We start from the raw sequence: 27,141 nt of genomic DNA on the forward strand, positions 1-27,141 counted from the left end.
CATGAAGTTTTATTCTCCTCTCTGCACTACATATATACATAAAATACCACACGCAAGTCTTCACTCTCTGCTGGCAAGGCAAACACATTACCAGGGACTGAAGGAAAAAAAATAGTGGTTAACTCGGCAGAGTTTTGAAAGCAAAACCCATTGGCCATCCCCAGCAAAAAGGGGCATCTTGAATTTAAGGCAGCTCACCACACATGAACCCACAAAAGATTAGAGGAATTCACTCAATGCAAAAAAAGTAATTGACAGTATAGGCTCCTGTGAGTTAAGAGTCAGAATGACTCACAGGAACATTTTGCTCCCAAGCCTTATAAGGATGGCAAGTTACATAATCCTTTATTTCCTACTCTTAACTGGGTCATAAGGTGTCCTTAGCTTGTATTATGTTCTGTGAGTAATCTTTTGGCTTAATGGTTATGAACAATATGCTGAACAACTTCTCTCTCCATTCTTCCATCTCCCCCTCCTCCCCCAGTTTTTTGAAAGTGCAGATCAGCTGAGACCTCAGCCAGCAGCAAATTATCTTCATTAAATACTATTTGGCACTCGGTTGTTACATGCATGAATCTGGTGCGATTACGTTTATCTGAGTGGCTCAAGGTCAAAGCATTTAGGAAAGTCACAAGAAAACAGGAATACTTTTTATAAATACTTATCACTCTAATTGGGCTATGTGCACGCACAAGAGACAAATAGACAACTGGTGATAGCACCATTACCTGTGGAGGGGAAAGGAGTGGAGGCCACAGCAGGGAAAATGGATTCGCCCTCTTAATAAGGGGGCTTCACTGTTGCCAATAATCTGATCGGGTCTCCATTCGCTGGATTGAGATCTTGTGCGTTCATTAGAAGTTTGTGTGCATGGCTTCTCACTGAAGTACAGATATGTGTAAAGGTCTACTATTATATGGTTAACTGGATCACACATGCGCATTTTCAATTTCTTCTGCACAAGGATGGGATCTAGACAACCATTTGGGTAAACAGAAGGCACTTCTGCTCGCAACAAAGACTCTCCCCGATTACTGCCAACCTTCTGATCTAGATACAGCCCCACATGCCACATCTCGTGCCCAGAGTTTCACCTACTCTCAGAAGATGGAGAGCACCCCATTGTGGTGGCAAAACTCCATTCACGCGTCTCTGAACCCTACCTACACATGCTGTTCAACCACAAATGGATACTGTATGCAAAATTCAGCATACTGATGTTTTCCGTTTTAAATCAGTACCAATTTCCAAGTCCTTGCGGGACTCCTTCCTAGTCCTTGCAAGGCTCCCCAGGGGGTGAACAACATGAAACTGAGTCAGAAGGCAAGGCTAGATTCAGTACTAGACATGCTTCAGCAGCTGCCATGGTTCCAATGTCCCGGCAGGGTCCACTGCTGATGCCTGCTGTGAGCACCCCTTAAAAAAAACACCACCCTAACACCCAGACTGGTTATTTAAACTAGCCACCATTTATATTTCCCAGACAATGATCCAAACATCGCATTCTTCTAGGGCAACATGCCAAAATTAAAATAATGACTATAACAAACCAACAGGCACCATGTGGTGCAGCAATGTCACCAGGTAAGCTAACCAGGGCAAAGCGTCACCAGAGTGTAGACTGCCTAGGGCCATTCAAACCTGCAGCCAGATTGGATAAGGGCCATGTATAAAAGGGTTTCTAACCCAACAGCTGACGGGGCTCAAGTTAAAGGGAATCAGCACATAATAAAAAAGAAGACACTCTACTAATATGTTTGTTAAACAAGTTTTATTTGCCCAAGTCAGCCCAAACATGTTGTAGACAAGAATCTGGATGGATATTTAATATGATCAGATCTCCAATTGTTAATACTGACGGTTGCTTGAACATAGTATCGTGTAAAAACACCCAGAAAGTATTTTGTGGTATGGGAAGTCTGAACATGGACAAGCAACCACAACGGGAACTTCTTGAACAGTACATATTTGGAAGGCATTCCACCAATTCCAGTGCTCCGTTTCATCCCTTTTCCTTTCACCAGTTAGCTCAAGAGCAAAATAATTTAATCTACTGCTATGGATGGATTAAGATTATTCCAAGGGAAAGACAGTCAAGCCTTGTACAAACTAAGTTTATAGCAACGAAAACCTAGTTATGCTTAACATTGTGAAACACTGCAAAACACTTATCTTGAGAAATGATGCATAGATAATAAGGGAAAGGTCTTCAGTTATAGCATGACATAGCCATCCCTTAACTGGCAATCTTTCAGCAGGTTATGCTAGATGTTTGCAGGGCATGGAAAGGGTACAAATGAAAACCAAATAAACACATAAAGAGCAAAAGATTTAGAAGATTAGCCATTTAAATATTTATTGGGGTGGGGGAGAAACACTGGAATGCATATAGATGCCAAGGTCTTGGGGAACTTATTGTTAATTTTATGTGTTAACTTTTTTTAAAAAGAGGAAGAAGAGGAAGAGGAAGAGGAAGAAGAAGCTTGAATCAGGTGGCAATATGGACGGGACAAGTGCCCTTGGGCAACATTCAGATAGGGAAAAACATTTGTATACAATTTAAGGTAACAAAATGACCAAGAAGAAACTGTACCTTATTTTAACACCCATGAAACAAACCACAATACCACCCTTATTACAAACTGTCAGAATTAAATAGTTAACATGTGAAAAGCAAAGGATTTGCTTTTAATATAAAAATAGGTGTATGCCTGCAGTACATTCTGAAGTCCATTCAAATCAATAGCTAAGCACTCATTGATGTCAATGGAGTCTGGGCCCTATGGAAATCTGTAGTCAGTTCCTTTGGCAGCATAATTATGATCACACCTCAGCAATAAATAATGTTTTAGTCTAGAAAAGAGAAAAGGGAAAGATGATCCCATTGTCACCAGTACACTAAATACACAATTTCAACATCAGAATTTATACATATATACAACCTGCATAAATGTATTGTAAGATTACAGCAACTAGCAATAATGCAAAATGCAGCTATGTATAAAATTTCACTGATTTTTTTTTTTAGAGAATGAGAATATATAATGTTGTGTATAAAATATCAGACAAGTGGATATATATACACACACATACTATTTATATATTATATATAAAGAACAAAATACCATGAAAAATGTTGCTTCAGCTTAACATCACAGTCAAAATTTGGGCACCACTTAATGTGGTATCAAAGATTGTGAATCAATAAAAACTGATTATGTAATTTATTAATATGAAGGAGTTACATACTCATCAAAAAGTCTTCATTTCATTTATCAAATGTTTGGGCTGAGAGAGGTGGCGGCGGGGAAACTGGGCCTGCTCTTAATAAGGATTCTAAAAGAATACCTTTTGAAACTAATTCAGTTTTGAAAACAGAAAAGGCTAATTTGAGCCCCATTTCCCATTCTATACCATTTCTAGACAGAAAGGAAACCACCATGGCTAGATGATCAACTAAGTAAGTGTTCCAGAAGAAACACACACACACACACACACACACACACACACACACACACAAATATTGGTCCAAAATGGAACTGCAGCTGATCACTAACATGCTTCTGAACAGCCTATTTAGCACCAGTATAGGAAGTGAAAGGGCCACTTGACAACAGGCAGGTTTGAGTTAGACAAACACAGACCTCACTACGAAATAACAGGTATTTGCACAACAGACGGTAAATATTTCAGAAGAGCTCTGAAACCAAAGTATAAATGCCTTTCGATTTTCGTGTGTTCCATCATTACCTTTTGCTCAGGCTAAATCATTAGTTCATTTCACTACCCACCCTGCTTGCAGAGTATGGTTCATCCATATGTAACCTATAAACAATATATTAAAGATGATTATGTTAAATAGCTGGATAAGTAAATGGTCAACAAGGAATTAATGAACCTAAAGAAAACACAGAATCTTTCCTTTCATTTTCTGTCAGGGCAGGAGTCTTTCTGATCCCTGAACACTGCAATTATATTTTTGCATGATATTTATTTTAGATGCTTAACTCTTAAAAATGTGTATTTGCTAGTTGAGGCCAAGAAGATGACATCTGCTCCTAGATCGCTGCTTTGAATAAATTGCAGCATAAATGTTGTCTTCCCAATATGAAAGATTTCTCTTTCATGCAAATAAGTATTCAGCAAAACCACTGAATGAAAGCAGAGAGAGAAGGCAGAGCAAAAGGTCCAGTTCCATCAGAGTAACTTGTGCTTGGAAATTAATTTACATACTAAAAATGCAATCTTGAGACTCTTCTCTTCCTAGACAGGGAATAAGAACTACTCCTCAGCAATAAGTAGCACTAGTTTTCTGAGAAATGCAAATAAGAAATCCAATCTGGCAGAAACCATAAAAGTCCATTAACTGCTGTCATTCAAAATTTTCTTCTCCCAAATTTACAACTGCTTTATTGTACAATCATAAAATGCAATCTGTTAGGATGTTCTAGCAGGGGTGCAAACTGAAAAGCAAATTAGCTAAACTAATTGGGTTTCAAGATACCACTTCAGACTTAAAGGTTCCATAAAAACAATGTCATTAATAAACTCTGGAAAGAATGAACAGGAAGAGCTGCACATATAAACTTGCTTTCAAGCTTTTTCTTATGAAACGTAGCACTAGGAAAAGTTACTCTAGAGAGGCTTCATTATAAATAGGGAGCAGAGCTGATGGACGACTATGCAAAGCAGGGTGTTGAAGGCCTTTTAACACATTAGCAGCTCCCCTTATTTAAACAGCTTTGCAAGAAGGAAAAAAGTGTTAAACTTGAATTAACTTTTTTAACTTTGAAATTGCTTGGCTGTCTTTTCCCTTGAGCAGAAGCATCCTTTTAAATCAATGGAGGGACAATTTAAATGACAAGGGTCAGCAACATCCAAAACTGTTTTCAGGAACAGACTGCATTTTCACAGGAGAGGCTGTTGATGGTAATTTGTTCGCTGCTGTGTAAGGGAATGAGCTGGAACTGCTGGATAGCATGTTCCTTGAGGCAAACTGGATGCATTGTTCTGGTATGTGAACATATCCATAGGCATACCCATTTGTTGGGCATAAGGGACTGTATTAGGTGGCGGAAGGCAAGAATTCTGGTTCATGTAAGCAGCAGTAGATTCTAGACCGGTGCTGAAATACAAAAAGAAAAGGAAAAAAGACATTTTGTCAACACGCAAAACAAACGGCAACCCTAGAAAGATTACACCATTTGCAAGACGTCTTCAATACAGCTTTGTTGATGGAGTACCTTAAATAAGCTGCCTGACCAGGCTGAGAAGTTACTGAAGAATTTATAGTTGGCGGCAAGGACCTCAGTGGACCAATCTGATCACTTCCTGGATTGTAGCCTTGAGGAACACCATGAACCACATAGTTCCCACTGTGAGGGTGCATGGGATAGGACTGCAATGGAAACAGAATAACATTACAAGTCTGAAATTGCACAGGTAAAAAACCAAAAGGGTAGCACACACACAAAAGCTATGGCCAGTTTTGTATGTGGCAAAAGCACTGCACTAAAGCTGTGGTTTTTAAAACTCGCAGGAATTGTTCCTTGAGGGAATATAAAGAAAGAGTAGGTATTTTATAGCACAGCATCAAGGTCATTATTGCACCATCATGGTTCAAGTAGCTTCCTCTAAGCTTCTATCACAATGTGGTGGTTATACACAGGCTTAAATCCTCACTCAGTCACAAGATTTCCCAGGTAACCATAGGCCAGGCATAGGCAAACTCCTGCCCTCCAGATGTTTGGGACTACAATTCCCATCATCCCTAGCTAACAGGACCAGTGATCAGGAATGATGGGAATTGTAGTCCCAAACATCTGGAGGGTCAGTTTGCCTATGCCTGCCTTAGGCAATCATTTCCCCCAAATTAATCTGCCTCACAAGGTTACTATGAGGGTAGAGTAGGTGGGAAGAAAACCATGGTTGCTGTTCCAAGCTCCTTGGAAGAAGAGTAGGGAAAAAGTCTAACGAATAAAATATTCAGGTCTTGTTCCATCAAAAGCTATATTCTACTAGTACCTTAAGGTGATAACCATCTAAACCACACTCAGATTGAACCCACTGAAATAAATTGACTTATCCAATTATTTCAGTGGGACCGCTCTTAGTATGACTGTTGGCCCCTTAACTATAGCTATCACTGGTTTTTAATACTCATCAGGAAGCAGCATTATTTTCAAATGACAGGAATATTAGAATTTAAGATGTCTAACACTCATAATTTCCTTTACACCCCCCAATATATTCAATCTTCTATCATTTTTAAGAGTTCACTGCAATGCATAATAGCTAAATGCATCATCTTTGATGTGGCAGTTACCATAGTAACTATTCTTTCCACACTGATTATGTAAAATCCACCTAATATATGCAGCCACTCCCCCCTTTTTTGCACTTAATTATTGCCTGCACATTTTCCTCTCCCCACTCCCTTAGTTTATTAAAGCAAGCGTGAGTGTTTGGAGTGAATTTTCAAGTTATTTAATTCAGCACACAGAGAACTTGTAGCCCAAAGGAACAAGCAAGAGAAATCAATACTTTACTGGACAACACTGCTTTTGTCCTTCCAAGATACACTTCATTGTCAAAAATCTCAACACTACAACTCAAAACATGTGCACCAACAGATCTCTTTTATTTTACTTATTGTTTGGTGTCAACGTAAAAACATTGCAATGCTGGTGTATCACCCAAAATTTTGTACTGCAGTATGCCTAATTCCTAAGTCCCTCTATCAGCTAGCCCACAAGCCTTTTAACTAGACTGCTCATCAATGTAAAGCTTGAACAAGTAAATCTATCCCCCTGATTTGCAAAGCTACAATGAAAACATGTTTAACTTGGAAAACTTACTGGCTTGGATCTTATTTCGCAACACCCCCACCCACTCAACTGTAGCTCCCCAAGGAAGGAGGTGATATAAAAACAATTATTTTGCAAATACAGTCATACAACACAATCTTAACCATGCCTACTCAGAAATAAGTCCAATTGAATTCAATGGAGCTTATTCTCAGGAAAGCGGAGTTAGGATTCTGGGGAAAAAACACAGAACCTGCTCCCCTCTTTGGATGAAGAAGAAGAAGAAGAAGAGTTTGGATTTGATATCCCGCCTTTCACTCCCCTTCAGGAGTCTCAAAGCGGCTAACATTCTCCTTTCCCTTCCTCCCCCACAACAAACACTCTGTGAGGTGAGTGGGGCTGAGAGACTTCAAAGAAGTGTGACTGGCCCAAGGTCACCCAGCAGCTGCATGTGGAGGAGCGGAGACGCGAACCCGGTTACCCAGATTACATGACTACCGCTCTTAACCACTACACCACACTGGATCCAAGCCTACAATAAATTTACAATTAAAGCATTCTCCGAAATCTGTTAACTACCGTATGTGGTATGGGTTAAAAAAAGAAAGAAATAGCTGTGGGAGAAATAAATAGTAGCTGTTTTGCTTACGTGTATGTTGACATGTAATGCAGCAGGATTCAAAAACCTTAAAATTTAAAGTTGTTAATGGAGCAGTGGCCCTTGCTCACATTGCAGCAACTGTTCTTAAAAGAATCCTTGCTAGACAGGGACACTGACCTGCACTGGAACACCAGCGGACGTGGGTGGATAGGGTGCAGAAGAATGCATCTTCGAGTATGAGGAATACATAGGCGCTTCATTCATCAGTTTGTTGTAGAGCTCCAAAGCTTCCAAGGCTTTAACATTTAGTTCAGACAATTCCGAGTGCTTCCTAGTTCAAAAAGAGTGTTAAGTCAAGTGTTTGCAGTTATGCACTTGTCCGTGTGCTAGACATTAATGTGCAGCCTGTGAGGTTAAGAAGTGACTTGGAAAGAAGGTGTTTGCTTCTCAATACCAAGTCTAAGGACTTCCCTGCAACACATCCAACCCTTTGCTCGGTTCCCATAGTTATCATGCAGCCTTCTTCAACAGAGTGCCATCAGATGTTGTAGACCACAACTCATACCATTGCCAACCACTGCCCTTTATGGATTGAGGATGATAGCACCTTTAGTCCAAAGTATCGAGAGATTCCCGTGTTGGCAAAGGCTGCTCTACAGGATACATGAGCTTCCTAAAGCTAGCTAGCAGTTTTACACAAGCAATTCCCAGAACTGTTTAAGTAAGAACTTAGCTATACACCCCCACGATACTTCTCCATCAAGAGGGGACAATATAGTTGAAGGCTATGACAGGAGACATGACTGTTAAATCTGCAGGATTTCTAAATTTCAACAGCTAAGTTTATAAGTTATCCAAACAACATTAGGGGGTGAGGGGTGGGAGAGAGAAGCTAAAAATAATTGGGATTGATATCTGTTTCCAAGAGACCAAAATCCACTTGGTTTGTTCTACTGATAGCACTACCCCCATAGTTAATATCCCTCCCCCATTATGCCTTCATTCAGCACTCAACCAAATTGCAGGAAGTGGTCACCTGCTGGGAACGCAGAAACAAATTAAGATGGCTAGACCTACACCATCTTACAGGTGGGTTCTAGTAAACCCACAAAGAGTCCCACATTCTAAACCTATTTGCAGCCTGAATTGTCCTCTTCTTTGCTTGTGCATGGCCTAAGTACAACAAAGCTAATGTCTTGTTTCAAGCTTCTAAACAAGCCTGGATAAGTTGAAAGAGGTCTACAGAGAAAACATGACAGTCTTAAGTCTTCTATGTGCTGCTTAAGCATACATTCCCATTTTACTCACACGTATTGCTCGACTGTCTTACCTATCAATTTCTTCTAGTTTTTCATCTATCATGGGACTCATCTGTTGGCAGATATCTGAGAATATACAAATATTGATATTTGTTCAGTTAAATGTTCATAGCTGAGGAGACTGCAAGCGATATAAATGGGGCTGATATGCATTGTGATAGGGGAGTCTCACCTCCCACCTTTCTCCCAGACTGCCACTTAGCTTATTGAACAAAGGACAATGGATTCTGGAATAGGACTGCTGGCACATTTATCGGCAATCAAAAATACCTTCTAAATCCAGGAGATCAGGAGAATCAGGTTTAGGGTCCGATGGATCTATGCTCTGGAGTAACTGTAATGCCTTATCCATCTTACTCTGAAAGACGAAGAAAAACATCACTAGAAAGGCATGCAGAACTCTTAGGACTGCAAGTTCCCAAACTCAGTCAAAATTCAATAGCTTCTTCAAGGAAGTAGTATCTAATGAGACTTTGTACTAGTTGAAAGCAACCACACACCTCATCTATGTAAACGGGCTCCGGCTCAGCTTTTGTAACTTCTTCTGTTGTGTCTTCAGCAGAAGAACTTTTCTCCACAGTTGCAGCTAAGAGAACATGATAGCATGAGTTTCTCAATCTAAAATGTTTTCCAAGCAGTTTGTTTGTTTGTTTCTGAATCACTTCGCAATAAAACACCCTGAAGCAAATTAAAACCAAAAACACCCAACAATAAAAATGCCTATAAAAACAAATCCAAGTTCAATACAGCTACAGGGATAGAACTATCTGCTTAAGTTTTCCTACATGCAGCAACTCTTCACACACGGAAAAATAAGTTTTAAATTTTGCTCTTGTGGTGTACGACACTTATTTTAAAGCACAAATGCACTGAGCTCAAAACCCAGATGGCAAATTAAAAGTCATTTCATATCATGACTTTTAGCAGTTTGACTTGTGATAGTTCAATGTTTTCGTTTGGCAACACCAAACTTTTTGATTAGGTTGCAACAGAGCGTTAAGAACCATCTATTCTCACATTTTCATCCCTCCTCCATCTGTGGCTTCACAGCAAGTGAAATAGTCTTGTCTTGAAATAATAATGCCACTGACAAGACATATGGGAAGTTACTGCTCATAAAAATGCAAGATCTTCTGTCATATTGCATAGGGTAAAAACGATTTAGCAATCAGAGCACAATTAGGCATTGTGAGTCAAGAGGATTAGAGCCAATTCCCAGGGTACTTAGTGACTTTGGACAAGTCATTAAATTTCATGGTACGTTCCTACATCAAATTGGGATAATACTTTATGTGTGACTTTTAAAGTGCTTTCAATACCACCTTTTTTTATTCGGCTTACCTGACTCAGGCTCATCGTTTAAGTTAGAAGTCACAAAATTAGATGGAAACAATCCTATTCCTCTGTGATTTTCTCCTTTCCACCAATTGGCATCACTGAGCAATAAAGATTTACATTTTATTACACAAACAGTCAACTGCAATATACTGTCCCTCACCTGTTTCCCTACAAATCCCTAGGATAGGCTCTTAATTTACAAGTGAATATTTTCCATAACTTGCCTTCTGCCATTCATAGCTCCATTAAAGAAAAGCCACAGAAACAAACCACAACCGCTTGCTCTGCAAGACAAGCAAAGCACTGTAGGGACAGATTTGCAAAATGCCCAGCATCTGCTACAAGGTACCAAAATGACACAAGAAAACACTTGAAAAAAACCCTCTTAAAAAAAACCTGTAGTAGCAAAAGCCTAAATATTTGTTCTCTGTGTGTATTTGACAACATCTTACTATCTTCTCTAATGTTTAAATCTCACAAGTGTTCTCCAAAACCTCAGAGGTTGAAACAAATGAAACAATGAATGAATGAAACAAATTCAGTTAAGTAATTTAATATACAATCCTTACTATGCATTCAGGTTTATGAATTAGCATGTAACTATAGCTGTTTTACATGTGTTACAGAGCCTAGGGCTTGCAGATCAGAAGGTCGGTGGTTTGAATCCCTGCAACGGGGTGAGCTCCCGTTGCTCGGTCCCTGCTCCTGCCAACCTAGCAGTTCAAAAGCACATCAAGTGCAAGTAGAAAAATAGGAACCGCTCCAGTGGGAAGGTAAACGGCGTTTCCGTGCGCTGCTCTGGTTTGCCAGAAGCGGCTTAGTCATGCTGGCCACATGACCCGGAAGCTGTCTGCGGACAAACGCTGTTTGCCTCTGTATTTTTGTTGGAAGCTGCCCAGAGCAGCTGGGGCAACCCAGTCAGATGGGCAGGGCATAATAAACAACAACAACCACAACAACAATTACATTATTAATATTTTAAAGTCCCTAAGAATACTGGAGCATGTTGCCCAACAAACTATCTTCTGCTCCTCTGCCCAATTAAGGGCATTAGGATTAGGGCATAAAGAACAGCAAATTGAACCCAGCCAATTTTGCCAGTACTGGCATTGCACCAGGTCTTGAAGACACACCTCATTAGACAAGCATTCCTCTGAACTTGAACTTCCTGATCTAATTGCTTTAATTGCACTTTTAAACTGCTTATATTGATGTATGTTTTAAATGCTTTGAAGGAATTGTTTCATTGTGTGTTTTAATTATGCATGGGTATTTCATAATTGATTTTATAGCTGTAAACTGCTCAAAAGCCATTGAGGCATGTAAGCAGGACACAAATAAATAAATAATCCACCATAAAGATTAACCGCAATCTGAGGTTCCAACACAACTATAAACCAGTTAGTTGAAAATGGCAAGTGAAAACGCTTTCTCGCAGCCACACAGAAAGAAAGGGGAGGGGACATCACACAAGTCTAAGGCTCATGAAAGTCGCCATGCTTTCCTCCGCAAGACTTGAGTGAAGCGCTTTTAAATCAGTAAACCTCTGGAAGCACTTCACTTTTTAAAAACAACAACAACACAGTTCCTAAAGAACACTTCTGGTGGTGGCAATAAAGAAATGGCTCCATGATTCAAAAGCTGGGACAGCTACAGTATCAGTCCATATCACAACCCAGAACATTTCTATTTCAAAGTTGTATTAATTTCAACAGAACTTCTATCCAAACCAATACTGCAGCCTGGTGCTTTGGTTTGGCTTAAGAGTGTGTTCCTGCAACTGAAGAACAATCCTACTGATGAAATTCATCTGGGCAAATTTCCTCTCTTACAACAGGACCTGCCCCTCTTCTCCCCCTACCTGCGCTCCCCCCACATCTGGGCCAGATGACTGGGGCTCTCCAGAACACAGATGCCAATGGATGACACCCTTTGCCTGGGAAGCAGGGCAAAGTAGAGTTGTAGAGTTTAGAGATGAAAAGATGAATGTAAGCTAATCTTGCCTCAAAGGGTTCCTTGTGGCTTACACATACATGAAAATTCTGATCAAGCACAGAACCCCCTTGTATTTTGAGAAGAAACCCTCCACAAAGATTTAAAAATTTATCTAAATGGTTTTTGGGTGTCCAAGGAAGTTTTACAATGATCACAGGGGTTCAAAGCATAATGAGCATGCAGTAGTATGGCATACATGGTGGTATCCAATGTAAAGTCATATTCAGAGTAGATCCAGTGAAATGAATGGGCATGACAAATTTAGGTTCATTGATGTCAATGGATCTACTCTGAGTAGAACTTTGTTGGCTACAACCCATACAGAGTAGTAGTAGTAACAACAACAACAACAACAACAACAACAACAACAACAACAACAACAACTATAATAAAATATTACTTATACCCCACCCATCTGGCTGGGTCTCCCCAGCCAGTCTGGGCGGCTTCCAACACGAGATTAAAAACACATTAAAACACCAGTCATTAAAAAACTTCCCTAAACAGTAAATAAATTTAGTTCAGCAGCCCTCTCTACAGATAGAGGTCTCAAAGTATAACATACCTGTCGTCCAAAACAACAATTATATCTCCACTCTTAAAGGTGAGTTCATTGTCCTCGACAGCTTCAAAGTCATATAAGGCGCGCACCTTTCTTGAAATTTTCTGATTGCTTGGGTGAACTTCTACAGATGGGTATAAAGGTTTTGTTTCTGTTTGTTGTTTTTGCTCTTGCAAAGATAATTCAATAGCTATGGTTTGGAAAACAAAGAAATGCCTTTTATAATGTTCCAAATAATGATGAAATGTGTTAATAGCAGTTTTATTTTCTACCATAAGGTAACTAGTTATTTATTTATTGTTAAGGATATTGCTAAAGCGCTATACACTGCAATATACCGTATTTTCGTGTAAATTAGCTGGATTACTCCAGATCACAAAGAGCTTCTTAAGTCATTCACCACTGCTATAAGCGTGAAAGGTCTCAGACCTCAAGCTGCTTATAAGCTTTAGAAACTAATGTCAGTTCTTGACAACTAGCAAAACAGAATGACAACACTAACAGAAAATTGTTAGAAGAAACAAGCATCCCAAGAGCTCAATTAAAGGGAAGAGCAGCTCCAAAAGAATATGCATTTTCTGAGGTATAAAACTTGAATTTTCCCTACTCCTTGCCCCCTTAAGAAAATAACTGCTCAAACCTCTCATTGTCTTCCATTTCCTAACCCATTTCCACCTCATTGTTCAGTCTTCTTTAAATGGAACATGTTGTGCATTTTAGGCATCAAAATACATCTCCAAGCATAAGCTTAGAAACACTTTAAATGTTATATTGCTCAAGATACATGGTGACTAATACTTTACCTTTAGCTATATCTTCATCCTCTTTGTTTTTGCTTGATGATGCACCATTCTTGGCAACAGCTGAGGGACTCTGTAAATGTACTGGCAATATTAATATACTACACCAAGTGGAAAAAGTTCTACTATTTGCTTGTACTTTAAAAACAGCAGTGATACTGATGTAGCTGCCTTGTGGGAAGCATTTTTTAAACTTGTTTAAAACAAGAAAGGACTGGAATCTCAAGAGGTGCTAGGAACACAGATTTTGGATAGGAACTCTTCAGTGTCATCTCAACTTCCAGCATTTCAGTCACAAGGTAATGGTATATACTGTCTCTAGACAAAATGCCAACTCAAGCCTCAAGAGAGTTACACCTAAGGCTAAGTATTACGTGAATGAGTTTGGACTCATGTGCTTGCTCGTACCGGAAGGAGCATCTCCACCCCCATCGTTCTGCCCAGACACTGAGGTCCAACGCCGAGGGCCTTCTGGTGGTTCCCTCACTGTGAGAAGTGAGGTTACAGGGAACCAGGCAGAGGGCCTTCTTGGTAGTGGCGCCTGCCCTGCGGAATGCCCTCCTGTCAGATATCAAGGCAACAAGCAACTATCTTACTTTTAAAAGACATCTGAAAGCAGCCCTGTTTAGGGAAGTTTTTAATGTTTAAGACTGTACTGTGTTTTTAATATTCGGTTGGGAGCCACCCAGAGTGGCTGGGTATGTATGTATGTATGTATATATAAATAAATTTATTGCACACATCAATTTGGTCCTTGGCTCCCTATTTTGAGGGTACTTCACAAGTTCAAAGCGCTTCATCTACATTATCTCAGTAATTCTTACAAAAACCTTGTAAGGCAGAGTCAGTATTTGGTACTAGCATCACAATACATACAGGTTAGCCCTGTCACAAGTAATACTGATCAACGAATCCCCCCACTCCAAGCACCTTTGCTCGCTGCCTCCAGAGAGACCCAAGTCGGTAACTGAGTAAGCAGAGCAGACCTTGAAAAGTTTCTCTCCAAAAAATGCATTAGACCAGAGTATTTCTTCAAAATACATTGCTTTCTAGCACCTGCTGATGTCCTCCTCCTGTTTCTTTTGCCCTGTATGGCAAATAGTTTGTCACACATACTGATTTTTCATAGCGCTACCACAACCCACTCACCCCTTCTTTTTGTTGAGGTTTGGAATTCATTAGCAGATCGATAAGGCTATATACAATAAACAGCAGTTGGTGGGGCTTGGTTTTAAAGTTCCCACTATATGCATCTGCATTCATCAGGGTCATGAGTTTAGCTATGCTACAGTTCTCCATCTTGGCAATAAGGATCATAGCATAAAATTATGTTGTTTTAATAGCATTTCTTAAATGACTGAGTATATTTAGATATTTGTAAACTAGCCAGGAAATAAAAATCTTTTTAAAAGGATGAAATATACATTTGATAATAGTTTATTCAGATGCAGAGTAAAATTCTGTCTCGCTATGAAAACCAGGCTTTTGCTGAAAATCAAGCATGTCAAAATATTCTACGTTTTACTTAAAATGTCCTCACGTATCTGCAAAATTGTAAACATGCCAAAAAAGTTATAACTATAGCCTCTTACCTGTGATGCAGAGGTAGGAAATGTAACCCCTTCTTCCTTAAGAGATTTAATAGTTGCTGATATTAGACTGAACTGTGGGTCTTTCTGAAATTCTTCTGACCATTCAACCATTAAAGCTTTTAACTTTTCACATACTTTAGGATGACCCTAAAAAGACACAAACAAGCCCGGTTTTATAGCACAATCTACAAGGCAAATTTTGATTTTTAAAGCTTTGTGGCTAGGATCCAAAGAACCACCCAAATTAGCTCTGAAGGCCTGGGGGGATTTGGGGCTTGCGCCACACCTCTTCTGAAACCGAAGGGAGTTTAAAAAAAAAAAATGGAATTGTGAAATGGTGTAAGGGTAGGCTGCTTAAGGTGGGGAAAGGCCCGCTGAAGGAAAGAAATGCCATTAGGCACAGCCAGGTCCTTGAACATGGCTAAACTAGCTCTTTGGATCATGGCCTATGTTTAAATTGCCTCGTACTAAAATCTAGAGGTCAATGCAGCACTGATAATATGTCCACAACATGTTCACATAAGCAATAGCAGCATGTAGAACTGGGTGTGTGTGTGTGTGTGTGTGTGTGTGTGTGTGTGTGTGTGTGTGATATCTGTTGCTCCCCATCTTCCAAACTGAGCATGTTGTTGCTGCTTACTGAGAGGGAATGGGACATGGCAGGGGTAGGGTGGCTCAGATGCCACAGCAGAGCCAGTCCAAGAGGCCCAACACTGTATTCACACTCGGCCTGCGCTGTGTTGAACTCCCTGCTGCAGCAAGCAACACACTGTATTCAGAAGACGGGTGAGTAACATGCCCCCGCTGGCTCCTACTGGTTATAAATACCATTATTCGGGTTTATTATGTGCTTACGTGCAAATATTTTGCTCTTCCGGCTCTACTACTGTGCAAGGTTAAGATCTACCTGATTTCTCACGGTCTGTCATTCCTGCATGACAGTTGTCAATTCAGATACTGCATGTTACGCTTTCTTCATTGCAGTCCATAATGGAATACTGCTGTGGAAAATCATTTCATGTTTTAGTCTCTTCCACTCATCTCTCAGCCCTATCAATTCTGTTTAATTTGTCCCTTTCTGCAACCTAAGTTAAATATCAGCAGTGTATTGGACAGATGCATAGACACCATAACAATGAATTTCTCCCCATTGGCTTTTATTAAATATGGAGCATATTAGAACCTTACCTTGTTTATAATAACTCGTACTTCACTGGCAAAGTCGCGAGAACAGATTTCTAAGTGAAAAATCTTTCCACAGTTTGAAACACAGGCTCCCAATAGCTAACAAGTGAAATTGAAGGCAAAAATTAGTAGATGAAAATAACCACATAAAATACAAGGTGTAAGCAGTGACGAAAGGTATTGGCCATAACAAAGATTTACTACATCATCTACAGATATTAAATAGAATTCAAAAGCGATCATCTAGTATTGCCTTATGATTAAAAAGAACTGTTTTAACCCTTTTCATAAAATAAGTATGTATTATACTTACAGTTAGTGCCTGCAGAGCAACATGGGGTACCTTGTGATTTACTCTCTTCAAAATGGCTTTGAGGCAATCTTTTGCTCTAGATAAAACAATATCATTTTTCAGACTCTTATTTCAATAACGTAATTCACATGATGGCAACCTGCTGCCTATTCCCCTCCCTCCCCCAATCTTCCTGTCACTGCCACCCAAAGTTGGGCACCTCCCCTGACCACCCCCTTCTTCTGACACCTGGAGTGACTTTTGGTTGCTCTGGACAACGGGGAAGACATCCCATTACTTTGTGGAATCCAGGGTTTTCTCTCTTAGCTGTACTAAAAACACAAAGAGCTGACAGGATGGGCAGCCCTAAAAAGAGCAGAGTTGAAGGTGGAAGAGCCAGCATCTTCCCACTTCCTTCACTCAACTCTGTTCTTCTCAAGACTGGTGGCTCCCTCCCCACTCTCACAGAGCAGACCGTGGAGTGGAGAAAGAGAAGGGCCATCAGGCAGGCTCCACTTGCCTGCTCAAAGCTCTTTCTCTGGAACTGACGGGGTGAGCCTGCAACATGAAATATGTGGAAAACAGTGGCACAGATCTCTCCAGGTCGTGTGTATGCGAGAGAGAAGAGGGAGAGGACGGGGTGTGTGTTTGTGTGAATGGACGGTGATGGTGGGTATATGCTCTTGTTTGAGAAAGGGGTGCACTCTGATCACACACACACACCCCGATTACCTTCTCCAAAGGAATATCAACAAGATTGCCCACACTTGACTTAACTGAAAAGGAGACAGGAAATATTGGAAGGAAAAAGACACTGAAAACCAAAGTTTTGGGACACAATCCTACCATTCATGTTGCAAAGGGAAGCTCCAACAGCCTTTTTTTCAGATCTTCAAATTCTGCATAGAGTCAATGTGTGAATGGGAAGCTGGATCACACCTATTAATTACCCCCTTGTTCCACACATTGATAGGATCTGTGTTCAGACAGCCTACACACTAAAGGTTTTCTCCGCAAGACTGGGAACCCTGAAAAGGCAGGGTTATAAACTGCACACATACTGTCAATCAGGAGATACATCTCTGCTCCCCTTTCACATGCTGATCCAATACAGAATTTGAAGGTCTGAAAAGGCCTCATCTCTCCTCTGTCTTTTGGCTGCTTTTAGCCCTTGCAAAATTGTAGTTTTAAGTTAAGGTAAAGGTAAAGGTACCCCTGCCCGTACGGGCCAGTCTTGCCAGACTCTAGGGTTGTGTGCCCATCTCACTCAAGAGGCTGGGGGCCAGCGCTGTCCGAAGACACTTCCAGGTCACGTGGCCAGCGTGACATCGCTGCTCTGGCGAACCAGAGCCGCACACGGAAACACCGTTTACCTTCCCGCTTTGTAAGCGGTCCCTATTTATCTACTTGCACCCGGGGGTGCTTTCGAACTGCTAGGTTGGCAGGTGCTGGGACCGAACGGCGGGAGCGCACCCCGCCGCAGGGATTCGAACCGCCGACCTTTCGATCGGCAAGCCCTAGGTGCTGAGGCTTTTACCCACAGCGCCACAGTGCTATTTGCCACCAGAAGGTGGATTGGTAAAAAAAAACAAAGCAATATCAATAGCAACACAATTTGGTATACATTTTTAGCTTGCTCAAACAGAATAGGTACCAAATGCTTTCAAAGCTTGAATAAAGCACAGTCGCATCCAAGCACACATTTTACTTCTTCTTACAATTTAGTCTGAAAGCAAGCAAATATATCTTGCATGCATTTTTGGTAAAAAATAAATAAAAATAAAAGCTGCCAAAATTAATGAGAACCAAGAGTCCAAGAGTTCTGGAAGACAATCACAAGGAAAAAAAAGTTCATCTAAACAACACTGGCATTTACTGGAAACTCTAGGTTAAAAAAATTCTGCTACTTCACAACAGAAAGAGAATTTACTTAACAACCTGGACAGTTTCTCAAGTGACCTAGTTACATTTTCTCTTTGCATCTTAAATGGATCTGATTTTTTATACAAGATGAGCTTTAACATAAGCACATTACTGTGTATACCAGCCTGAATTGACTGGAATGAATAGAGCTACCTATCAGATCTGGGCACAGGAAACACAGATTACTCAGCAGAAACATAAAATGACATTCAGTGAGAGCTGGCAGGCAGGACGAAGTGTCTTACCCATTAGGAGTGCTTCCAACTTTGTCACATATATCCATAATAACTCCCCAGTCTTCAGCTGTGTTGTACTCATTTGTGGCTTTTTCTATAAAGAAAAATAGTGCTTTGAGAATCAACACCTTTTCAAACACATACACATGTTATGACTGCCACTAGCAAAACAACTGCTTTTTATTCTGTATATGCTCCCAAAGCTATAAACTTCAGAAGCAGTTTTTTCGTTCCCACCATAAGGACACGCACATTTCTCAGTGTGATGGAAAAAACCTCCTCACAGAACTGCAGTTACAAGGTCATCATTTTATGTGATCTGTTTAGTCTGAAAAGGCATATCTTTCATACCTCCTTTACCCAAGTGTAAACATATGAAATTTTGTACATTAACTCTTTAGAGGTGGGTACAAGTCTAATGTATCTGCTATTCATATTTTTTTCAACCAAACTGTAAGATGGGGATGTCCAAAAAGCAGCTTGCAGCACAAGTATTTAGTTTTTAAAATTCTCAGTTCTTTCATAATAGAATGGAGAAGAGATTACAGCAGGATTGGCTTACAACAAGTAATGTTGCTGCCTTTAACGCAACAACTTAAAACTTCTTAAACGTATTTACAAATCAAATAACTACTTTGCATCTTAGGGAAGCGCTGGAGTTAATTCTCTGCTTTGTGGAGCTGGAGTAGAAGCTGGAAGATGACCTGACCCACCTCCTGCAGCTCTCAACTTCCCTGAGAATCTGTTCTGGAGGGTTCAGGACTACAGGAGGATGGGGGAAATTGGCAAAGATCACTCCCTTCCCTTTAATGGACATCTCCTACTGGCTCCAAAGCACTTGCACAACAGCATGAACGGGATTCAACCCATTTATTGGGCAAGAAGTAGGGACAAAACAAAGCTTGAACAAGCACCAGCACTGGCACACAGAACTTTGTTTAGAGCTCGGAAATCATAGGCAAATAAATGAGTCATTTCCCTTGTGAAAACTGTAAATTCTCTTGAAATTGCCGTCTGTCCAAGCGATGTGTGAGAGACTCTCAAGATCTGATCTGTGTGTTTGTTAACAGACTCCTCCTTTACAGCAACTTCAAAGCATAGCACTGCCAACCATTGCCAACAGCATCAATGGTGTCCTCCCAAATGGTGTCCTCCCAACTCCGCTGCACTGCAACTTCCATAATTCCTGATAACTGGGAGTTGGAATCCAACAACATCCAGAAAGCCAGATCTTCCTTATCCCTAGTCAACAGCTGTGAAATGATACAGAACGATCCATTCCATAATTTTGCACTGCCCCCTGCTATCAAAGAAGGGCTATTAAATCAAAGGGTTATGGCTCAGTTGTAGAGCATCTGCACTGCATGCAAAAGATCCTGGGTTGGATTAATTCCCAGCAGCTCCAAGTAGGGATAGACATAAACCTCAGCAGAGACTCTGGAGACCTGATGCCAGTCATGCTGAGATAGATGGACGAATGGTTTAACTCCATCATAAAGTAACTTCCTCTGTTGTTCCTCTGTTAAAAGAACATCAGAAGGTGGTTTGAAAATGAGTTTACTTCTCTTTGGTTATTTTTCTTTTCTTTGGTGTCCTCTGCTCCAGGCTGTTATTGGGGTCTAAGGATTTCACACACAAAGGACCCTGAATTGGTGGAAGGACCCTGAGTGAGAGGCAGGGAAGGGAAGACCTCCCAGGATGAGAGACTGGGAGAAGAAGAAAAAGTTCCCAGGTGAGAGTTGGGAGGCTCCACCACTTTCTGAGGGTGACAAGGGTTAAGAGCTACCTTTGAGAGAGGACTCTTATGTTTTCTTTTCTCTTTCTCTGTTTTTGTATTTATTTCTATTAGTTTATTTTAGCTTATTGTGTTATGAAAAAGCTTTAATAAAATATTACACACACATATATACATACTGAGTTTCAGAAATAAGTGTATTCATGTTTTGCCTTGATTTTTATCCACCAATTTTCAAATTCCACGCTAAGGCAGTGAAGTTCCAAGCTGTACGGCACAGGAAATCAAAGGCTCCTGTGTTCCTGAAATATCCACCCACAAAAGTAGGTTGACTGTTTTATTTTGGAATGTTTAACCCTCTGGTCTTGTCTCTTCCTGATACAGTTCCTGCTGCCCTACTTCTGCATCCAAGTCATCCCCAATTAAGAGATGTAACACAGGAAGTGCCAATTGCTTTGCTGCCTCAACCATTGCTCCAATCAGGAGGCACATGCAGAACAGTTAATTCAAGCAGAAATATTAGGGGTGGTACTCCTAGGAGAATAAAGAATTCTTATCCATTCTACAAGTACTGTAAATCTTTTAGGATTTATGCATTCAGAAAAAAGTGAACTGTGCTATAACTATCAGAAGCTCAGATAACAGTGAGACCTGATGGGTAGCTGTGTTGGGGAAGGCCCATACATTGTAAAATCAAACAATTAGTACTTCCATTAACTTCAACATACCCGATTAAGCTAGATATCACAGAAATATCAACTTTTCAGTTAAAAAAAGGGGGGACTTACTGAAAGCTAACAAAATTATCTTGTACTAGGAACTATCACACTTTAAATAAATGTATGACTGAGAAAGGTTCTAATTTGAGTAAAATGCTACATGCACATTTGTTCCCATTTGCAATGCTTCCATGTTTGTGTTTGTCTCTAGCAGAAATTGTGGGAAGTACTGTACACGGTTCCTTCCCCTGACTCAGCTGCTAAGACTGTGCTCATAAAGCCTTATTTGCAATGATCAACTATTCAGTGGGTAAAGGAGAGAGAAAAGGAAATCGACTATCAATGCAGCATCCCTTTCTATGTGTGGTACCTCACTAAGCTAGGGCTATACACACCGACACCTGTTTCTTTGCACTAACTGAAGTTGTAACTGCCTTTTTAAACAACAATATGCCTGCCATATGGAGAACCATGTTAAACTTGTGCAGTTTAACAAGATACTATGCAAATTAGCAAGGCAATGCATACTTATAGGGATCTACTTGGTTTGGAGAAAGAACAGAGGGCTATAGTGACTTGATCATCTTATATTTTCTTAGATCCAAATACTAAATAAAGATAGCCGCCAACACATAAAAGGTGTCTTATTGTTTGACAAAACAAAAAATAATTGTGAACCAATTACTAAAGCATACATCCTGACTAGCCTGCAACAAGTTACAAAAAAAAAGACTGAGGGTTCCAACAAAACACATCCAGATGATCAGCATATTTAAAGCATTCACATTTCTACTAAGTGATCTAGCAAATTTGCTGGTTTCTGGTAATTAATTCAATTAAATATTCTAGCCTCCAATAATAGAAATGCCAATTCATTCTCCACTTAATTCAGGTATCCTATATTATCAACTCAGTGTGTATGCAATCAGCCTTCATGAAAAAGAGCTGCTTAGCCTAAAGCAAAGGTTGTTGAACCATGTATATTTTTCTGTAAGGACATAGGAACCAACAGGGTCCTATCATCTGACATGAAAGGTTGGCAGGTTTCCAGATTGCTCTATTATATGCATATAAAGCAATCTCTGTATAACAGAAAAGGAATGGATCATAAGAGAATATTTCCCCCCAACTACAGTAAATTACTATCTTTTCCACTCTCATGGTGTTTTATGAAGAGCGAGCAAATCACTTAACTTTTTTGTTTGATGTAACTGGTGTATGCTTTTAATAATGTTGACTGAAGAAGAGCTTGTGCCAGAAATCAAAGTCCATCTGCGTTCAACTCCCTACATATTAGCCTTATCCTAGGAAGCTCAACAGCTGAACCTCTAGCAGAGGAGAGCACTGTCATCCATGTATTTTGGCTTCCCACATTTTCTAAGAGTATCTGAATTACCATCTACAATAGACTATTAAGATATCCAATTCCTCTGTGATTTTTAAAGAACCCCTTAGATCTAAAAAAAATAATTGTCAAAAGCAATAAACTTCAGTACAGTGCACGCATACATGTGCAGGAAAGCTACAGAAAGGATTTAAGATTATTTTCCTGCCAGTGTGGTGTAGTGGTTAAGAGCGGCAGTCTTGTAATCTGGGGAACCGGGTTCATGTCTCCGCTCCTCCACATGCAGCTGCTGGGTGACCTTGGGCCAGTCACACTTCTGTGAAGTCTCTCAGCCCCACTCACCTCACAGAGTGTTTGTTGTGGGGGAGGAAGGGAAAGGAGAATGTTAGCCGCTTTAAGACTCCTTAAAGGGAGTGAAAGGCGGGATATCAAATCCAAACTCTTCTTCTTCTTACACATTTTTGTTGAAATGGTGGTTTCAGAAACACACAATTTAAAATCCCATTGCAGATACTACTAGAGAATGTGGGAAGCAATGCTCCCCCCCCTTTAGGCCTAAGTTTGAAAGACACACAGAGGTTAATGCCACTAATTTCACAACTTTTACAGCACAAGACAGCTTGTAAAAAAGGTGCCTGTTCTCAGGTTTCAAAATATCCACCAACCAGGAATGACAAAAGCAAGCAGCTGACCACAGTTGATGTCACTGTAAATGAGGAGAAAAGTGTCCTGTCATGTCTGTTGATATATGGTCTGTTGACTAATAAACTCCAGGTGTAGTGTTCCTTCCAAGGCATCCAAATTATTACCAAGACCACTAACAATATTTATTTAAGATCCAAAACACATTTATTTGACAGAGTGAGAGACAGTACAGTGAAAGTACAGGAAGGCACAAGGTTAAGATTAAATTTCTAGAAGTCTGTTTTTGAATAATTTAACTGTACCTTCGCACAGAAGGTAAATGAGTGCAAGGAGCCTGGCCTCAATACTTCCAGAAGTTTTGGTACAAGCATATCTGTTCTTGCAATGTCTAGGTTGTCAAACCAAGGTCAGCCATGCAAGACTCCCTGCCTATTTTCCCAGTCCCCTACTCCCAGTTATCTGAACAGTTATGTCAATATGATATATTGGGAGAAGGAACTGCATGAGAAACTGCCACATATCTCTGTCTCCAGCACCATTATGGCCTGAATGCATATGAACGAAGCGATCCAGTAGTTTAACTGCTGGAACTACCCGCCAGGTTAAAACCCTTGTTCGTCTTAGAATTTCAGCAAGCTATTAGTTCTCAGTTCCAGTCTTGCACCAGGGTGGTGGCGATGGACAGTGTTAGAAACGGAGATATGAAAGCTAGGAGCTAAATGGCACCTTAAACCTGGGTTATGGGCGCAACAACAGAACGTCTAGGCATGATTTTTTGTAACAAGACTACAAAGCTGGAAATGAATGAACTGCAGCTAAAATATTACGGTTATTTTTAGATCTTCCCCTGCCTATCTCACCAATATTCTTAACAGGGTCTCTTCTCCAGTTTTCGGAGAGTGGGGAGGCAGAAAAAGGTCCTCCTTTCCTTCCACTCTACAGTTTTAATCTGAAATCTTAGGTGCAAAGCTCAGAAACTGCTGGCACTCATGAAATTCCCAGTCCCAAAAATGTGCCTAGAACAATGGGTGATTGGGGGGGGGGGGACTTTTGCCCTTACAGTGGTACCTCAGTTTAAGGACATAATTTGTTCTGGAGGTCCGTACTTAACCTGAAACTGTTCTTAATCTGAAGCACCACTTTAGCTAATGGGGCCTCCTGCTGCTGCCGCACCGCCGGACCACGATTTCTGTTCTCATCCTGAAGCAAAGTTCTTAATCTGAAGCACTATTTCTGGGTTAGTGGAGTCTGTAACCTGAAGTGTATGTAACCCGAGTACCACTGTATTCCTCTAGGTAGCTCACAGCCAACGAGATATTTAATAGAACGAGTACCAGCTCTGGGGAATAAACGAACGTGATTCCTCTATGTATCTAAGAAACGGGCCAAACAACTCTCTAACGCAGGGAAGAGGAATAACTTCACCGCAGCTTTGAGCGCCTGCGGACATTCTCAACCCCCACTAACCCCTCTTATATTTAAGAGGTGCCCGCTTCCACCCCGGCATCGATCCCCAACATTAGACGCCCCTCTTATTCGCCTGCCCAAGACTAAAACCTCAATGCAACAAAAACTTCCCGAAAGGTCTCTAGCGGCTTCCTTTAGTGTTTGTAACCCAAAACAATTGTGAGGGCGGGGGGGGGTGGATAGGAAAGGAACGAGGGAGCCCAGGGTCGCGCCCCTCGGCCTTGGTCCATACGAGAACCCCCCACCCCCACCCCGGAGACCCCCCACCCAGGAAGCGCTGCTGCAACGTCGTCCCCAGGGGCGAACAGGAACTGCCGGTTGTGTCACCGGGCCTCTTGCCCAAGAGAGCTTCCCGGGAAACAGGGATCACCGGGTTCAATCCTCCCTTCTCCCTCCCGGCCCCGCCCCGGGGTCAGCTACCTCGGCGCGGCGCCCTGGAGCCCCGGCCCCTCTTTCCCGTGGACACTGCCTGCTGAAGCCCGGCGACCCCTCGCGACCCCGTTTTCCCAGGCGGAGGGGGGTGGGCGGCAGATCCCACCCGCCGGGACTCACCCACATCCTGCTCGAAGGGGTTGGAGGCGAAGAGAGGCATGGTGGCTATTATAATAATGGCGGCGAACGGCGAACCCTCCGGGGCGCTCGGGCCCGGCTGCTGCCCCCAGGTAAGGAAGCGACTCGGTGCGCAGCTACCCCGTCTCAGCACAGCTCCGCCCCGCCCTCGGCTCCCTTTCCGCTCTACTTCCTGTTCCGCCCGCTCCGTAAGGACCCCACCTCGCCTCCGTCTCCGCCCCCCTCAGTTTGCGGTTCGTCTACACAGTCGCCTGAGTTATCCTGGCGCGGGAAGGAAGGCGAGAGGGCCGATCCATAAGGGCTGAGAAAGGGAATTTAGGCCTGGGCTTTTTTGAATCCCGCAGGTTTATCCCGACGTCGCCGTTTCCGAAGGGAGGAGACGAAGAGGGGAAGGAACAGGCAGGCGGTTCGTTGGGCACCCTGCGTCGGTTGGTCCTTGAACAGAAGACCCATCAAGCAGAGGTAGGGAGGGGGGGGATGGAAGAGTCGCGCGCACCTGGCAATTCCAATGCAAAATGTAGAGGGGGCTTCAACCATAGAGGTGAGAAGTGGCAGAGCGACTTCTAGGGGAAGAGGGCCGGAGGCAGAAGCTTGGCAGAGAAAGCAATGGCGCTTTCGGGAATTGTGGCGCCAGCCCGGCGCTGCACGTTCGCTTGGCATTAAGGCTGCTTTTTTACTTGACTTCGCAGCAGGTGCGGTTGGAATCTGTGGCATCTGCTTCCGTGTGAACGTGGCACATTTCGCAGAGTTCAGATGGACATCAGTGGGATCAGTGCAGACTGCAGACCCTCTAAGTGTCTCTATTTTCCAGGGACGGTCCCAAATTTACAGCAGCCGTCCCGGTTTCTTATTTGATCCCTATTGTCATTGGAGAAAGCTTGGAGGGTATTGAATTAACTGTCTGCGAAACTCGAACAAAGGAAATAAGTACAGTGGTGCCCCGCAAGACGAAATTAATTCGTTCCGCAAGTTTTCTCGTCTAGCGAATTTTTCGTCTTGCGAATCACAAAATCCCATAGGAATGCATTGAAAATCAATTAATGCGTTCCTATGGTCAAAAAAAGTCCAAACAAAGCCAAATTTGGTACAACAAGAGTTTATTAACTGCTCTTTAAAGTCACACATACTGTAAAGAGCAGTTCAAAAATTGAAGGGAAAATAAATTAACTTTATAAACATGACAGAAAAACATTTAAAAATCAACAAAGTGTACAGTACATTTTCTAAGACTCTGGGGGACCACTCGAAGAAGGCTCCTCTTCCACTCTTTGCTTTTTGCTGAAGAACCCCCTCCTCAACTGTTCCCCCAGCCACCCACCACACAGAAATTCAAATCCATATTTTTTTAAAAAAAACAGCAGAGTGGCCCAATGGTCACAGAAAATCATAAAAATTCCCAAAACAGCCCCACAAGCTCCCAGATTCCTGCAGAAACCTCTCCAGCTGTTCCCCCAGCCAGCCAGCACTCAGAAATTCAAACTCAGGGGAAAAAAATTGAAAAAAAACAAACTGGTCCAATGGTCACAGAAAATCATAAAAATTCCCAAAAAAGCCCCACAAGCTCCCAGATTATCGCAAACCCCCCCCCCACAACACCAAGTCCTTGAATCCCAAACACCCCAACCCAAAATCCAAAACCCCCCAAAAAAGTTTTAAAAGTTTAACTTACCAAATGGATGCAAGAGAAGTTCTGGAAAAGTTTTGGAAAAGCTTCAAAAGTGAGCAAAGTCTGAGAAAAGGCTGCAAAACCACATGCTAACAGTTGCTCCTCGAAGTCAAGTCGCAACTGCAGCTGTTCAAGCTAAGCACCCTTTGTTTTAACGGTTTTAAGAAAAAGGAAACAAAGTCGCGAGACGTTTTCATCTTGCGAAGCAAGCCCATAGGGAAATTCGTCTTGCGAGGCAACTTGAAAAAGGAAAAACCTTTCGTCTAGCGAGTTTTTTGTCTTGCGAGGCATTCGTCTTGCGAGGTACCACTGTAACTATATAACTTTTAAGACGACATCTGAAGG

General features: G+C 41.5%; 1 protein-coding gene and 1 long non-coding RNA gene across 3 annotated transcripts; one reads left to right on the forward strand and one right to left on the reverse strand.

Moving 5' to 3' along the window:
* Positions 1–1,756: 1,756 nt before the first annotated feature.
* On the reverse strand, positions 1,757–25,248 carry STAM2 (signal transducing adaptor molecule 2). 2 transcript variants are annotated; one of them, XM_081187597.1, is made up of 14 exons: positions 25,113–25,248; positions 18,659–18,743; positions 16,512–16,587; positions 16,202–16,297; positions 15,014–15,160; positions 13,425–13,494; positions 12,625–12,745; positions 10,068–10,162; positions 9,227–9,312; positions 8,997–9,084; positions 8,738–8,792; positions 7,585–7,738; positions 5,244–5,398; positions 1,757–5,125 (listed from the first exon to the last, which is right to left on the reverse strand). In XM_081187597.1, exons 1-14 carry the CDS (start codon positions 25,150–25,152, stop codon positions 4,909–4,911), a joined length of 1,485 nt encoding a protein of 494 aa, XP_081043723.1. In that variant the 5' UTR covers positions 25,153–25,248; the 3' UTR covers positions 1,757–4,908. The 2 variants fall into 2 exon arrangements, with proteins under 2 accessions (XP_081043723.1, XP_081043722.1); XM_081187596.1 differs by having other exon boundaries at positions 12,625–12,811.
* On the forward strand, positions 25,083–26,054 carry LOC308583675. Its single transcript, XR_014006335.1, has 3 exons — positions 25,083–25,222; positions 25,475–25,592; positions 25,820–26,054. It is a non-coding gene; the product is annotated as an uncharacterized lncRNA (long non-coding RNA).
* The last annotated feature ends 1,087 nt before the right edge of the window (positions 26,055–27,141 follow it).

This window comes from Podarcis bocagei, assembly GCF_964188305.1.
Source record: "Podarcis bocagei genome assembly, chromosome: 1".
Lineage (NCBI taxonomy): Eukaryota > Metazoa > Chordata > Lepidosauria > Squamata > Lacertidae > Podarcis > Podarcis bocagei.